Below are 15111 nucleotides of genomic sequence, written 5' to 3'. Positions count from 1 at the left end.
TCCTTAGTAACCTTTTCATTTAAACTTTTTTGTTTTATGTTTTCAGTTCAATTGTCATCCTGCAATGTTATATGCATGATCTAAACTCTTTATTTTTGAGGTCATCTTTTAAAAATTATATTATTCAGTTAAACAACGCTAATCAATGATTAAATTATTACTTATTTAATTGATTTTTTGTAAAATTAATCTTAAAGGATGAAGAGTATTATATCATTGTGACCATTTATTTCTCAGCTCACCCTTAAAATTAATCTTAAAGGGTGAAGAGTATTAATCTTAAAAATAAATGGTTACGATGATATAATACTCTTTACGCTTAGAATTAATTTTAGCTACACACTTTTAAGATTAATTTTGTAAGGTTTTTTTAAGATTAATTTTATAAGGTGATTTTAGCTCTAGACGTACATGTTAGATATTATTATTTAATGTGTCAAGAATGGACCGAAAGACAGAGCTTTATTCTTATTTGTTTCTTTAGGTCGAGGGAATATTTTATTCTTCAGAGCACTTACATCATATCATCATAAGAAACATACAAGAGAAAAGAAGAGACGCCTGTATCAACTGCCCCAACCAGCGCCAGAAATGCGTGTGGTCTTTGTCAATTTCTTAGCGTCCAAAGACTTAATATATAATTAATACTTAGTAGAAATTATTAATACTTTAAGTATATTTGAAAGTACTTTAAAATATTTAAAAGCATTTATAAATTAAGTTTCTGATCATATTTGACAGTAAAAGTGGGTTAATAAGCATTTATAAATTATTAAAAACGTTTTTAATTATATTTGACAGTAAAAGTGGATTAATTACACTAACATCTTTTGAGATTTATTGAGTTTTCACAAAACTTCCTCACGTTTGAGACATTACACTAACATCTCTTCAAGTTTTAATTTATTTTCATATAACACATTCAGTCAAAATTCTTCTAATAAATTGACAACTTTACCCTTATAACTAAGGGAGCTTTAACGAAAAGTCTACGATACTGTTCACTTTAACGAAAAACCACATTTTTACACTAAAAAGTCAATCCTAGTACTATTCACTTTACCCTTTATTTTGTTTTTATCATTAAAACTCAAAATTTTCAAGTCATTTTTATTAGTTTTCTTTATAACTAATTGTTTAAACAACAAAAAAATTAAACTCTAAAAGAATAAATTAACCATTAAAAATTTTAAACCCTAAAAGAATAATTAAACATTAAAAAATAATATTATAATAATTATAGTATTGGAAACTTCCTCCCTGCAGCCCACCATCATCCCTTCCTCTCCCCCGCCCCACCCTTTCCTCTCCCAATGCTGCTGCCCAGATCCTTCAACTCCTCCACCAAGCAGAAGTCAAATATCTATCAAGAAAGAAAAAGCCATCAATTGATCATTCCACTACGGCAAGAATAGTTCTGGATTTTGGGTTCTTCTCTGTTTCTGAAAATTCACATATAATCTCATCTGGGTTTTGTTCAAATTGATCAAAAAATCCAACTTTGGTGAAAAATTTGGTGTCTGAATTTCTGGGTTTCTCTCAAAAATGGTGACTGAATTTGGGAATGCTCCATCATGTTTTGGATATAAACATCAATTGATGGCTAATTTATTTTGTTCCTTGGAGAAACACAACCACACCATCCACTCTAGCTAGCTTATATGGAAACGCTCAGCGCCTCCTGTTTGCTGGCTTCTTCTGGGGTTGAAGCAGATGGTGGAAACCGGCAGTCCAAAGTCGAGCTGCGCCGCGAAGAAGCAGGTGTTGAAATGGGCACGAGAGGGTGGCTGCTCCACCAACCCTTTTTTTTAATGTTTATTTTATTTTTTTAATGTTTAATTTTTTTGTAATATTTTTTTTTTGTAATATATTTCTTTATTGTTTAAGAAATTAGTTATAAGGGTAAACTTGTCATTTCATTACCAAAATTTAGACAGAAGAGAGTTATGTGAAAGTCAATTAAATTCTGAGAGTGTATTAGTGCAATGTCTTAAACATGAAAGAATTTTATGAAAACTCGATAAACTTCAGGGAATGTTAGTATAATTAACTGTTAAAATTTAAAAGTTGTTTTCCAGGACAAACTTGAATTTTGAATAAACACAATGTGATATATGTACTTGTATTTTTAATAAACACAATGTGCTTCTACTAGAAGTGCTTTTCAGCAGAAATAAAAATGTAATTCCAAACCAACCTTAAGAGAGTCCCATTTGATAATTATTTTGGTTTTAATTTTTATTTTTACTTTATTTATATTGAAAACCTAAAAAATGACCGTATGATAACCGTTTTATTTATAATTTTTATTTGCACATTTTTTTAAAGAAAAAAAAATGATCTTAAGATAACCGTTTTGTTTTGTTTTTTTTTTTTTTCACATTTTCTTTAAGATTGAAAACCAAAGCTTAAAAGAATTTTTTTTAGTTTTTAAAATTTGGCTTTCAATTTTCAAATTTTAAAAAGTTAGAAACTAGTCACTCAGTACTATGGTCTAGTGGCAATGGCATTCCTCTTCACTTGGAAATGAGAGGTATCAGGTTCGAATCTCGTGGATGGCGAATTCGATACCAAATTAAGTTACCCATTGTGTGACATAGCTGAATTCACTCCCGTTAGTGTAAAAATATCGATGTATTCATAAAAAGTTAGAAACTAAAAATTAAAATGGTTTTCAAATGGTATAATTTCAATTTTCTACATTGCTACTGCTATCTAAGGTATTTTCTAAATAGGTAAGTGAGAGATTTTAGATGCAATTCTCTCAAATTGCAAGTTTAATGCTAAATTATTACCGGCCAACTGTAAGGCTTTACCCAACCCTCTTTTCTATCATCGTATGTATCAAACATATAAAAAAGGACCCGGCTTCTCTGCCCTCCCACTTCCCATACACTCTCATCCTCTTATTTTGTACGGTCACGGTTAAGCCACGTCAACATTTTATATTGATTTTTTTATAGAGATAATAAGACAAAAAACAATAGTAATATAAAATATTAACATGACTTAACTGTGACCGCACAAATAGAAAGGGATGTAAGTGTATGGGAAGTGAGAAGGCAGAGAAGCCAAGTCCTATAAAAAAAACCGTTTAGCCTCAAATTATCAAAGATTGACCATTCATTCAGTTGAGTGTATGCAAGTACCATCTATTGGCTAGCACTATCAATGCTAGCTTTCTCTGAATTCTTGACAAATTAAAAGCATGCAGCTCCAAGCCTCCAAAGACATTAGTCATTACATTCCTTCTTCTGTATATGAATGGCGGGTGTAAGGACTCGTTATTTATTATAGTGAATCACAGTTTGTAACTCAATAAAGTGAATCAATCAGGGCACGAATTGCTACTAGGCTTACACAGTTGATCAAATTCAAACAGTACTGAAAGTATTGAAGGTAGAGTAGGTACGGTTACAGTAATATACATGGCACATGACGGGCAGGGCAAGGAAAAGGTGGACAGAGCCAAAGTAGACAAATATATACAAGAACGCCTACGTGGACTCACTCACATCTCCAATGTTGGTGAGCTCCTTGCGTTGCTACTTGCTAGTTGCTAGTGTGCCCAATCACACCAGTGGGCAGTGGCTACCTTTTTTTTCTCCATTAGTCTGCTTAATTTTCTTCTTAATTGGGGTTTAGTCCTTCCAGAATAACTTGTAAATTAGTGCCACGTGCTTAATTTTCTTCTTAATTGGGGTTTTATCCTTCCAGAATAACTTGTTAATTAGTACCACGTGCTTATGATACTGCCCACTCCATTACCACTAATTAGTCTTTTAAGGCCTCATTTGGCATGCCGTATTAGACACCGGATAGTACTATTTAATATTATCTAGTGTTTAGTGTCATTCCGTATTAAATTAGCACCGAATTATTTATGCGGCCTCGCCTATTTTATATGATGCACGCCGGATAACTTATACACTCCAAATCGTTGTATTATTAGTCGGGTTGTTGGAAACAAATCAAGCTAGCTCTTTTTCTATCTCTCTTTCTGATTACTCTAGTGCCTTCCTGATCCATCTTCTCAACCAGTATTCCTTTTCTCCCTTGGATGGTGGAATAAGTTGAAATTTGGGCTAATCAATGAATAGGTCGTCGACCTGCATCTACTGATGCTCATGGCGAACATCCATGGTGGCAACATTTTCGTTTGGATTAGAAGTGGTGGTTTTTAGTTTTTTTCCATCAAATCGATGGGTTCTAATACCAAATTTGGTTTTAAATTGTGAAACTCGGTGCCATAAATATTCTTCAATCTCCTTTTGAGGAAGTAAATGAACATTATAATCTTTGATTCTTTGTGCAACAACAACTTTTATTAATAGGATGAAGAATTACGAACAAAAACAAGTCCAAGATGAATTGAGTTTTTATTTTTTTAACTGAGAATAGATCTGATCAGTGCTCTTTAATTTGTTTATTCTGTTAAAAAGTATATAGACATTATTTATAAAAAAAAATCGATTTTTAATCCAATACTGCACCAAATGCCCGATTAAATATTCAGTACAGTCCGAGCTGCCAAACAAGACCTAGTATTCCTTGCCTCTCCATATATATTATGGTACTTTTTAGTATGATAAGAAAGAACCAGTATCCCCTACAAGCAAGGTAACCACAATTTTGCCTGTTAATTTAATCACGAGCATCCTCCATTTGATGATAAGATCAATATATTAATGTCATCAAGGACAACATCTAATTGATTTAAATTAAAGGTACATCGTAAGTAGTTCGACCCTTAACAAAAAGTTTCGAACGGATTGAGCAATCCTACTATCCAGTACATTAATTCCTCAATTCATACCAAGGCTAGCTAGTTAGCCTGCATAAAACAAGAATAATAAAACTAGTACTAATTTCTTATGCAGCAGGTGCATAATCATAGCTACCATCATCGTCGTCATCATCATCACCTTCCATGGATGCTGCTGGAGCATAATCATAATCCGAATCATTGTCATCGCCGTCACCTTCCAAGCATGCTGCCGGGGCATAGTCGTACCCTTCAACACCATCGTCGTTGTCGTCTCCATGCTTCTTGCACCATGAGGCACTCATCGTCAATTTTGAAAGGGGAGACATATCTATTTTTACCCTAGTTTGGACTGTAATTGAAATCAAAGAAAGAACAAGAGCGAATTTGCAGTTTGGTTTCGAAGCTTGGATTATTGGATATGAATCGTCGCCATATATATACAGTGAGGACGTTTGCTGGGCTCGTTTCTCCACAATTCGTCGCGTGGTGAGAGTGTGGAGTTGTGCTTCAAAGGTGTGTTTTCCCACTGCATGCATGTGAAATATGCCCGCTATATATACATTAACGTGGTCCAGCTTAACCCAGGATAAATTTTGTATGCATGCACTAATGCTGTGGAAATTTATAGAACCAAACATGCATGGTCCATCTTTAACAAATGATATTATCTACATTAAAGAGGGAGGGATGGACTTAACCTCATAATGAGCTAGCAATAATGTAGTTCAAATTCGCCTTTGACAAGAAATACCACTAGACCGTAGTACTAAGTAGTTATCCTATATAATAACTATATATTGTTTTGTTATATGACCTATTTGGGATCCTATTCTCTAACAATTGCAAATCATACACACATTTTTATGTATTCTAACTTTTATTAGTGGAGCTGTTCGTAGATCAAAGGATGCCTTGACCCTCCCTCTTGGCTCAAATGCTTTGGAATATATATATTGATTACAGCCACAGATTCTGAGCAAAATCTTGTAGTTTTGTGGCCACCCTATGATATACAACTTATTTACTTACGCTGTTATTACCTTTTCTGAAAATGAGAGTTTTCCCCTTAAAACTTATTTTCTCTCACTTAAAACCCATCCTCTTTTATTTTTCAGACTTAAATCCTATTTACTAGAGTCCAACTAAGCAAATTTTCTTAACAAGCTTGGTATGTCAGTTTTTATAATTTTTATATTCCTAAAATATTCTCATAAAATGTAATGTGGGTTAGGTTTGACTTATGATTAATAATAAATTTTGCATTTTATTGTTTTCAATGCAATTAAATGTCAATAAACCTATTATTTTGACACACCCCAACCTGTATCAGGGCATGCTGGCCGTCACGTGGAAGTGACGTAGCTATGTGCACAGTGCGGAAGCTAAAGGAAATAATATAAAAGTACGAATAATTTAAAAACAAGCAAATATAAGGTGATCAAGTATGTGCTAGCAAAAGTAAGACGCTGAATTCAGAGCTTTAAGCCTACAGCAGTCCAAAAGAAACAATACAACAAAAGTGCACCCGAAGGTGACCCTACGTAGGTGAGTGTCTGTCAGAATGCCGGGACGTCCTCCGGGAAAACCACCAAACCCGCTAAGCTACTAGAACCTGGAGGGGCGCAAAACAAAAGCGTGAGTGGGCAAAAACCAAATCTTTGAAAATCATTTCATAAAATGCATTCTAACCCCTCGCCGTAAAACCTGTATACTTCCCAGAAAATAAACACATATATGTAGATATACCAAGTCATGCTCAAAGGTATGCCATTTCGAACCCTCATAACAACATGCAAGTGCTCAGGTATAACTCACATCAATAGCATAATAAACTGGCAGCCGGAGTCCCCTAAGTGACCTGTACGGCTGAATCTAGAGCTCAATCTCGACTAAATCACTAAACCTGTCCACGAGTCGAAACCACCTATAGTGGTCTGTACGACAGGCCTGGGTGTAATACATATGAACGCTCTAGTGCTACGATCACGTGAAGGCTGTGCGAATAATCGCGGGTCACCTACGAGTCGGAACCACCTATAGTGGTCTGTACGACAGGACTGTGCACCTAACTTGGATTCAAGTTGAGCGTGTGGTGCGGGAGGTGAACAACACGTGAAGGACTGTGCCCTACTCGGGGCGGGAGCACTAACACCGGGGTACAGGTTATGAGCTCTCTAAGCACCTCGAATCATTATTTAATGCGAATGTTAAACAACGCTTACCTGGCACTTACCTATGCCTCCACATCACCAACAAATATATAGGTGACATATGCATAATCGAATGTATAATTAAACGTATATGCCACTAATCATGCATAACCATCAATCATATAAAAATAATGGCGTAAAACAAAGCATTTACTAATTTCTGGGAAATAACATGTATATAGGTATATACGGAAAACAAAAGCCCACTCACTGGTATGTGGAAGGGTCGTAGCCCCCCTGCCTCGAATGTGCACGCTCGTCCTCGGGATACGTGTCACCTATATGCGAATTAACTATAAAAACGTTAACTTTAAAGCACATAACCGTCCGTTCAAAATAACTTCTCAAACATTGCTCAAAATGGACAAATGAATATACCAACGTGATCTACACAACCTCACGATCACACCCATAATTTTAAAATAATTTTTGGACTTCCCACGCGCCCTCACGCGCCAAGACAGACACGGACCCACGCGCCCCCACGCGCGGTCACGTGCCATGCACACTGACGGCGTCAAGTGACGCCGTCAGGAATATTCCCTTAACCCCAATGGAATATTCCGTTAAACCTAACTGACGCCGTCACTGCCGTTAGGAATATTCCGTTAAACCTTAACGGAATATTCTCCCTTCTTCTCCGATCAACCCCCCTCGCTGGCGCCGTCGCCGGAAAACCTGCAACTCGCCATATCTCGCTCGTTTTTCCACCTTTTTTCACGTTTCTTGCACCAAAATGACGCTTAGACCTAGGAGAATCACGATAGACTAGTTTTAAGGGCTAAAAACTATGCAATCATACCTGTCCACGAAATCAAAAACCGGCTAACATCGTACAGGACGATCCCGACGTCCAAATTAGCCCAACGAGCTACTCCCAAGCTCCTGGGAACCTCACAAGGACATCTACGAGCCTAAAAAGTCCAAAAACCAACTAGATTAAACTTGCATGAATAGTAACCAAAACTGAGCTCGTGAAATCGACGTGAAAACGTCAGAGTTCCTACCTGAAAATGGTACCACTGGACTCCCCTCGGCCTCACGAGTTCGATGGTGCAGTTGGTTCCCTCGATCCGTGCTGATTTGGGTGAGTTTGGTGTTTGTCCGTACGTTTATGGTGATAGGAAGGGAGAGAGAGACACGGGAGAGAGAGAGAGGAAGTGACAGAGGGTGAGGGATAGAGATAGGATGTGTGTGTGTGGTCCAACTTTGGCCAACACCACACAAAACAACCAAAAACATAATAAAAACAAACTAGGGGTAAAATGGTCATTTCACCTATGCGTTCGATAGTTTCGGGACGGGGTGTCACAATTTGATTAGGTTTTCTTTTCTCAAATTTTTTTTACCAACAATTGTTTTATCGTGAAACTAACTTACCTTATTAGCATGCAATGTATAATACAAATAAAAATATTATGCTGTTTTACGTTGAAACATGGACAAAAAATTGTGTCAAAAAAATTATACAAAATAATGGTTGTATTTTTTTCTTCTCATAGAAAATAATTTACCTATCTACATGTTAGTAAATATGTCACATCCCGGTCCGGGCGGGACCACTTCCCGGGCCCGACTCCACCATAGCACGATATTATCCGCTTTGGGCCCCCAGCACACCCTCACGGTTTTGTTTATGGGAACTCACACGAGAACTTTCCGATGGGTCACCCATCCTGGGAATGCTCTCGCGCACTACTCGCTTAACTTCGGAGTTCCCATGGAACTCGAAGCCAGTGAGCTCCCAAAAGGCCTCGTGCTAGGTAGGGATGAGAATAGACATATAAGGATCACTCTCCTGGGCGATGTGGGATGTCATAATCCACCCCCCTTAGGGGCCCGACGTCCTCGTCAGCACACCACGACCAGGGTTAGGCTCTGATACCAAATTGTCACATCCCGCCCTGGGGGGGACCACTTCCCGGGCCCGCTCCACCACCGTAGCACAATATTGTCCGCTTTGGGTCCCGACCACGCCCTCACAGTTTTATTTCTGGGAACTCACATGAGAACTTCCCGATAGGTCACCCATCCTGGGAATGCTCTCGCGCGCTACTCGCTTAACTTCGGAGTTCCCATGGAACCCGAAGCTAGTGAGCTCCCAAAAGGCCTCGTGCTAGGTAGGGATAGGAATATACATATAAGGATCACTCCCCTGGGTAGGATGTCACAAAATACTTTAAAAATAATTTACCTAAAAAAAAGGCGTGGTATTGTAAAGATAAAATGTATACGATTACTTTGGATATTATAAGTAATTATATGACAATTTATTTGTATAGGTAAATTAATAAGTAGATTGGTGAATTAGTATGTACTACAAAATTGCAAATAATTAGCTTTTAACAAAAGAATGTAGGTAAATTAGTGAATTTTTAAAGTATGGGTAAACAGTTTGTATCAAAAGAATGTAGGTCAATTAGTTTGTATCAAAAGAATGTAGGTAAATTAATGAAATTTTAAAATATAGGTAAATTGACACACCCCAACCGAGATCAGGGCATGCTGGCCGTCACGTGGAATATTGTGACATCCCACATTGCCCAGGGGTGATCCTTAAATGTATATTCCCATCCTTACCTAGCACGAGGCCTTTTGGGAGCTCACTGGCTTCGGGTTCCATAGGAACTCCGAAGTTAAGCGAGTAGCGCACGAGAGCACTCCCAGGATGGGTGACCCATCAGGAAGTTCTCGTGTGAGTTCCCAGAAACAAAACCGTGAGGGCGTGGTCGGGGCCCAAAGCGGACAATATCGTGCTACGGTGGTGGAGCGGGCTCGGGAAGTGGTGCCACCCGGGCCGGGATGTGACAATTTGGTATCAGAGCCTAACCCTGGCCGTGGTGTGCCGACGAGGACGTCGGGCCCCTAAGGGGGGTGGATTGTGACATCCAACATTGCCCAGGGGTGATCCTTAAATGTATATTCACATCCTTACCTAGCACGAGGCCTTTTGGGAGCTCACTGGCTTCGGGTTCCATAGGAACTCCGAAGTTAAGCGAGTAGCGCACGAGAGCACTCCTAGGATGGGTGACCCATCGGGAAGTTCTCGTGTGAGTTCCCAGAAACAAAACCGTGAGGGCGTGGTCGGGCCCAAAGCGGACAATATCGTGCTACGGTGATGGAGCGGGCTCGGGAAGTGGTGCCACCCGGGCCGGGATGTGACATAAATAGTTTGTAATACGTGGTTTTAAAATAGGAGCTCATTGAGCATAATTGAAGGTGAGTAATAATAATATTTATTGACATATTTAGGGCATTGTGGCATAAGTTGTAAATATTTTATAAGGATAGGTCATTTATTTCCAAACATGGAAGGCTATTTGAATTTTGGATTTTATTTGGATGTTTATGTGTGGTGGGTTTTTGTCTAGACAATAAAAATTACAAAGGTCTATATCTAAACAACTCTTAACTTTTTCACATGATAATACATGATTTTTTTAATAAATGATATGGAATTTACACTAAATTCATCTAAACTACGCAGAAAGAGATTCGAACTTGAAACCTCAAATTTATGGGGAATGCTTTTAGCTGAGCTACAAGCCAAGCCAATTACCATGACAGTACATAATTGACTTTGGATTTTACTATCATATAAGATCATCTCTAAGACTCCAACAAAGGAAATCCCATTAACCTAGTTTATACACTAAATGGAATTGTACTGTCCATATGTTGCCACATGAAGGCATTGGAGGCCACTGATTTTAGATGGACTAAATATCAGACGACCAACTCATCCATCTGAGATTCTGAACGGTGAGATGGACCGTGGATGACAGTTTTCAAAACTCAACATCAACCAATCAATTTTGGTTAAGATTTTATATGCCAAAACCAAAACTAACACAACCACTACAACCTTAGCAGCTCAGCCACAAAATGAGCAGCACACAACTTTCAGACCAAATCTTCCGGCCATTAATCCCCGCCGCGTGCGTCAGTTTCCGGCGGCTGAGCACCACCAAGCCCAAACTACTGCCCTGCCCACGCCCTAAATCTTTGAAACACAAACACTTAACGCAAAAATCCAAGTGGGCTGTTAGGCTAAGCTTAGTGGACCAAGGCCCGCCAAAATCAACGTTTGACGTGGAACAGCTAGTAGGGTTTTTGTATGAGGATCTGGTTCATCTTTTTGATGATCGGGGAATTGATAGGACGGCGTACGATGAGCGTGTCAAGTTCAGGGACCCAATCACCAAGCATGACACAATAGCTGGGTACTTGTTGAACATAGCCTTCTTGAAGATTGTGTTCACGCCTAGGTTCCAGTTGCACTGGGTCAAACAGGTAACGAGTTTTGCTTACTCTGTTGTTCAGTTATTGGGATCTTGGAATTGTTTATATATTCATTTCATTTTAGTTTAAGTATCTAAGGGAGCATTTCAGCGACTTTATAATAATAAAATGAGAAGATGTAAGTTACGCCAGTGGTCATGACAGAATGTTTGCTCATTTATACTCAAGTTCGAATTCTATTCCCGTAATTAGAGTATAAGAATATCACTTTATGTAAAAAAAAACTAATGAAATGGGGTGTAGCCGTGTAACTAGCATTTTACATCTTATCTTTTTTTTTTTTTGTCTACTTTGTTGGGGGAAATATTTGAGGCAGGTCAAGTAACTATCTGCGTTAGAGAAGCAATGCCTTCATTTTAAAATGGTACACTTGAAATTTGCAATTAAGCATTCATGTTGATCACCTTTGAAGAATGCTACAATTTCATATGGACTGTGCCTGTTTTTGCTGACAAAGCTGCTATAGACAGGACCATATGAAATCACTACAAGGTGGACTATGGTTATGAAGTTCATCCCTCTGCCTTGGAAACCAGAATTGATCTTCACAGGAACCTCTGTCATGGGCATCAACCCCGAGACTGGGAAGTTCTGCAGCCATGTGGTAGGAACTCTCCTGTCTAATGTTGTTATTGTGTTGATTTGGTAATATTGATTATGTATTTGATAGCACATCAGGTACGTTGTACTACTGAGATATTATCTATCAATGCTATCCACGTCTTATAAAAAGCATTTCAACAGTTGGTTCTGTAATACAGAACAAATGTCATGTCCATCTTTAATAACTTTAGTAATTCACCATCCTTTGATGTGTAGGACTTCTGGGATTCTATAAAGAATAATGACTACTTTTCTTTAGAAGGTTTGTTGGATGTATTCAAGCAGGTATTGCAGTCTCATTATTCACTTGCAAAAACTTTAAACCTTACATTTGTAGAGATTCTTACCCTTTTTGCATGTAAAACTCTCTGCAGCTGAGGATTTACAAAACTCCAGACTTGCAAACACCCAAATATGAAATACTAAAAAGAACTGCAAACTATGAGGTGTGTTTGCCTTTCCTCGAACAAGCCATGTTGGATTCGTTAAAACTTAAACCCACGCTTGGTGCCTAGGATTGAATTACCATGAATGTCTTGATTCCACAGGTAAGAAAGTATGCACCTTACGTAGTGGTAGAAGGACCAGTAGACAAGCTGTCCGGGTCAGCTGGTTTCGGTGATGTTACCGGGTAAGTGGTATCCCAAGCCTATCATTTTTTTTTTTTTTTTAAACTTTTTTTTTTGGTTCTTCTTCACTTAGGAATGTTTGGATAATGGAATCTGTTTAGGTACATCTTTGGAAAGAACTCGAAAATGGAGAAGATACCGATGACTACTCCTGTCTTCACCGAGGCATCTGATGCTGAACTTTCCAAAGTATCCATCAAATTATGTCTTCCACTGGACAAGGGCATAAGCAGGTGAGATTCATTTCTAGGTTTTTCATTGTAAAATCACGATACATTCATACACGATGAAGTTTTACTTTCATTCCATGTGAGTAGCTAGTAACAAGAAAAATCTCTGCACAGCTTACCAGATCCCAATCAAGAAACAATTAGCTTGAAAAAAGGTGGAAGGAGGCATTGCTGCCGTTGTCAAGTTCAGTGGAAAGCCTACCGAAGAGATTGTTCGGGAGAAGGAAAAAGCGTTGCGTGCTAGTCTGACCAGAGATGGTCTCAAACCAAAGGAGGGTTGTTCGCTTGCCCGTTACAATGATCCAGGCCGAACTTGGAGCTTTATGTTGGTATGTTGCAGTAACCTCAAAGCTCAATAATTATTAGAAATCACTAGTTATCTTGCTATTATTTGGTTACAAATTAAGGGTTTTTCTTTTAGTTTTGAAACCTGATTGTTATTATGCTTTTATTTTGCACTCTGACTTTTGATCTTTGAATTTGTGCTGGGGTTGATTTGCATCGAAGAGGAATGAAGTACTGATAGGGCTGGAAGAGTTCACATTGGATTAGCATATCCAACATGTTCTTCGACTAACTCTCCATGTCAATGAATCTTCTCAACATGCACGGTAAGAGTTCATTTTTTGGCTAACAAGGTACTAGAGGAGTTTTCTTTAGAAAACTATGATCTGATACCATGTAGAATGATGAGATTATATTCATATCTTAATGTACATATTTACACAAGTCATGACCTGAGATACAAGTATGGTTACTTGATTTATAGATCTAGGACACGTATCCTAACCATAGAATCCTTAGCACCCTACCCGCCATGCGTAGCCAGGGTGGGTAGCAAATAACGAAGAAAAAAAAATCCATAGAATCCTCAACGGATTCTCCCTATGTAACATCTTCCCATTGATGGCTTCTATCGAATCGATATATTCACATTGCCCAAAGTTGTCCTCTGAATTGTGAGCTATTCTGTTTCATTTGCAGCTTCAAATATGAAATCATCTAGCAAATTTCAAAACAATCTGTGTTACCTGAACCATAAGAAAAAGACTTTCATGCAACGAGAATGCCACGCTGACAATATTGTCAAATCAATTATATATTGTCACATAAAAAGGTTTAAACGCATAACAATGTGTGATTGGTTTGAGATATCATCATAATGATATTCTTGTTGCAAGTCAGTCTCGAACAATAAGCCCTATAAGGCAGATGTGTGACCTTTGGACTCTTGACAATTGGAAAGGGCACAAGCAGCCCTACCTGTGCTTAATGCCTAAGGCCATGTGCATCTGCGAGTTTGCCAAAATGCCAACCCAGGCCAACAAAGTTGGTCACATTACCTTTCCAACTGCTGACAAGGGATGCTTCATATGTAGTAGTCATAAATTCAAAGTAGATTCGAAGCATTTTTAAACCAACAAATTCAGAACTTTCTGATTGCATTTACAATTGTACTCTGTGATATAATCATGTGTACGTATGTTATGGAATAAAGGTCAGTATTGAAGATAATTCATTAATGCCCACTTCGGTGGCTCATGGATGAGAGAACAACTTACATGTTAGGAGTATATCGTCACTCAGCGTTCTGTTTTAATGAAATAAAGATATGTGAATTGATACTTACACATATTTATTGACACAAATCGTCATTGTAACAGTGTATATGTATCATGTAAGTTTTTCTACATGAATAAAAATAGAAGAATAGCTTGGCACGTGGGTCCCATTACAGCTTAGTCTCCCACTCCAGTAATGCCATGTGGAGCCATATGGCATGAGCGGGAGAGAGAGAGACAGAGCCAAAGACAGAGAGTTGTATCCATGTGACCAACTCATCGACCTTTATACTAATTAAGCTGAAAAGAATGGTGAACAAAACGTATTATACATTGTAGTAAAAATAGTCGAATGGAATTTAATATCATGCATGCTTTGTACATGACGCCTCACGACTGCCGGTGCAATATCTCAATTTTAATATATTTTTAATACATTTCTTAATACTCGATTATGAATGTTACTCATTAATATCATAACTGAATAATATTCTTCTTTACTTATAAGTATAAAATTTTAAGTTCAACTCCCATGAATAATCATAATATATAATGTTTGTGTTGACTTTTTACATGACTTAGTCCAGAATATGGTTGTGTAAAAGAAAATACTCGATTGTGATATTTAATTATGTAAAGAGGCTTTATGATCTAACTGGAATAGTTTCAGAACGTTTTTACTCGATCACTATGGTTTCTTACGAATGGGAAGGAAAGAAAGAGGGAATATGGACAAAGTCGATAAAGTGATCTCAAAATTTTGGCAGCACTTTTCTTATCAACTTTTCTTGTACGAGTAATTATTGG

At 37.8% G+C, this 15111-nt stretch overlaps 1 protein-coding gene across 1 annotated transcript; it reads left to right on the top strand.

Annotated features, from left to right (window-relative positions):
- The first annotated feature begins 10772 nt into the window (after window positions 1–10772).
- On the top strand, window positions 10773–13680 carry LOC103963003. Its single transcript, XM_009375789.3, is given in 9 exon segments — window positions 10773–11271; window positions 11747–11884; window positions 12100–12168; window positions 12258–12329; window positions 12432–12514; window positions 12614–12745; window positions 12857–12890; window positions 12892–13071; window positions 13250–13680. Coding segments are annotated over 9 exon segments (1161 nt in total). The 5' UTR covers window positions 10773–10863; the 3' UTR covers window positions 13295–13680.
- The last annotated feature ends 1431 nt before the right edge of the window (window positions 13681–15111 follow it).

Source organism: the organism of the source record quoted next, unplaced genomic scaffold (assembly GCF_019419815.1).
Source record: "Pyrus x bretschneideri cultivar Hongxiangsu unplaced genomic scaffold, Pyrus_bretschneideri_v1 Contig1, whole genome shotgun sequence".
Classification (NCBI taxonomy): domain Eukaryota; kingdom Viridiplantae; phylum Streptophyta; class Magnoliopsida; order Rosales; family Rosaceae; genus Pyrus; species Pyrus x bretschneideri.
The sequence above is the reverse complement of the archived record's forward strand: the minus strand, read 5'-3'. Positions and strand labels throughout refer to the sequence as shown.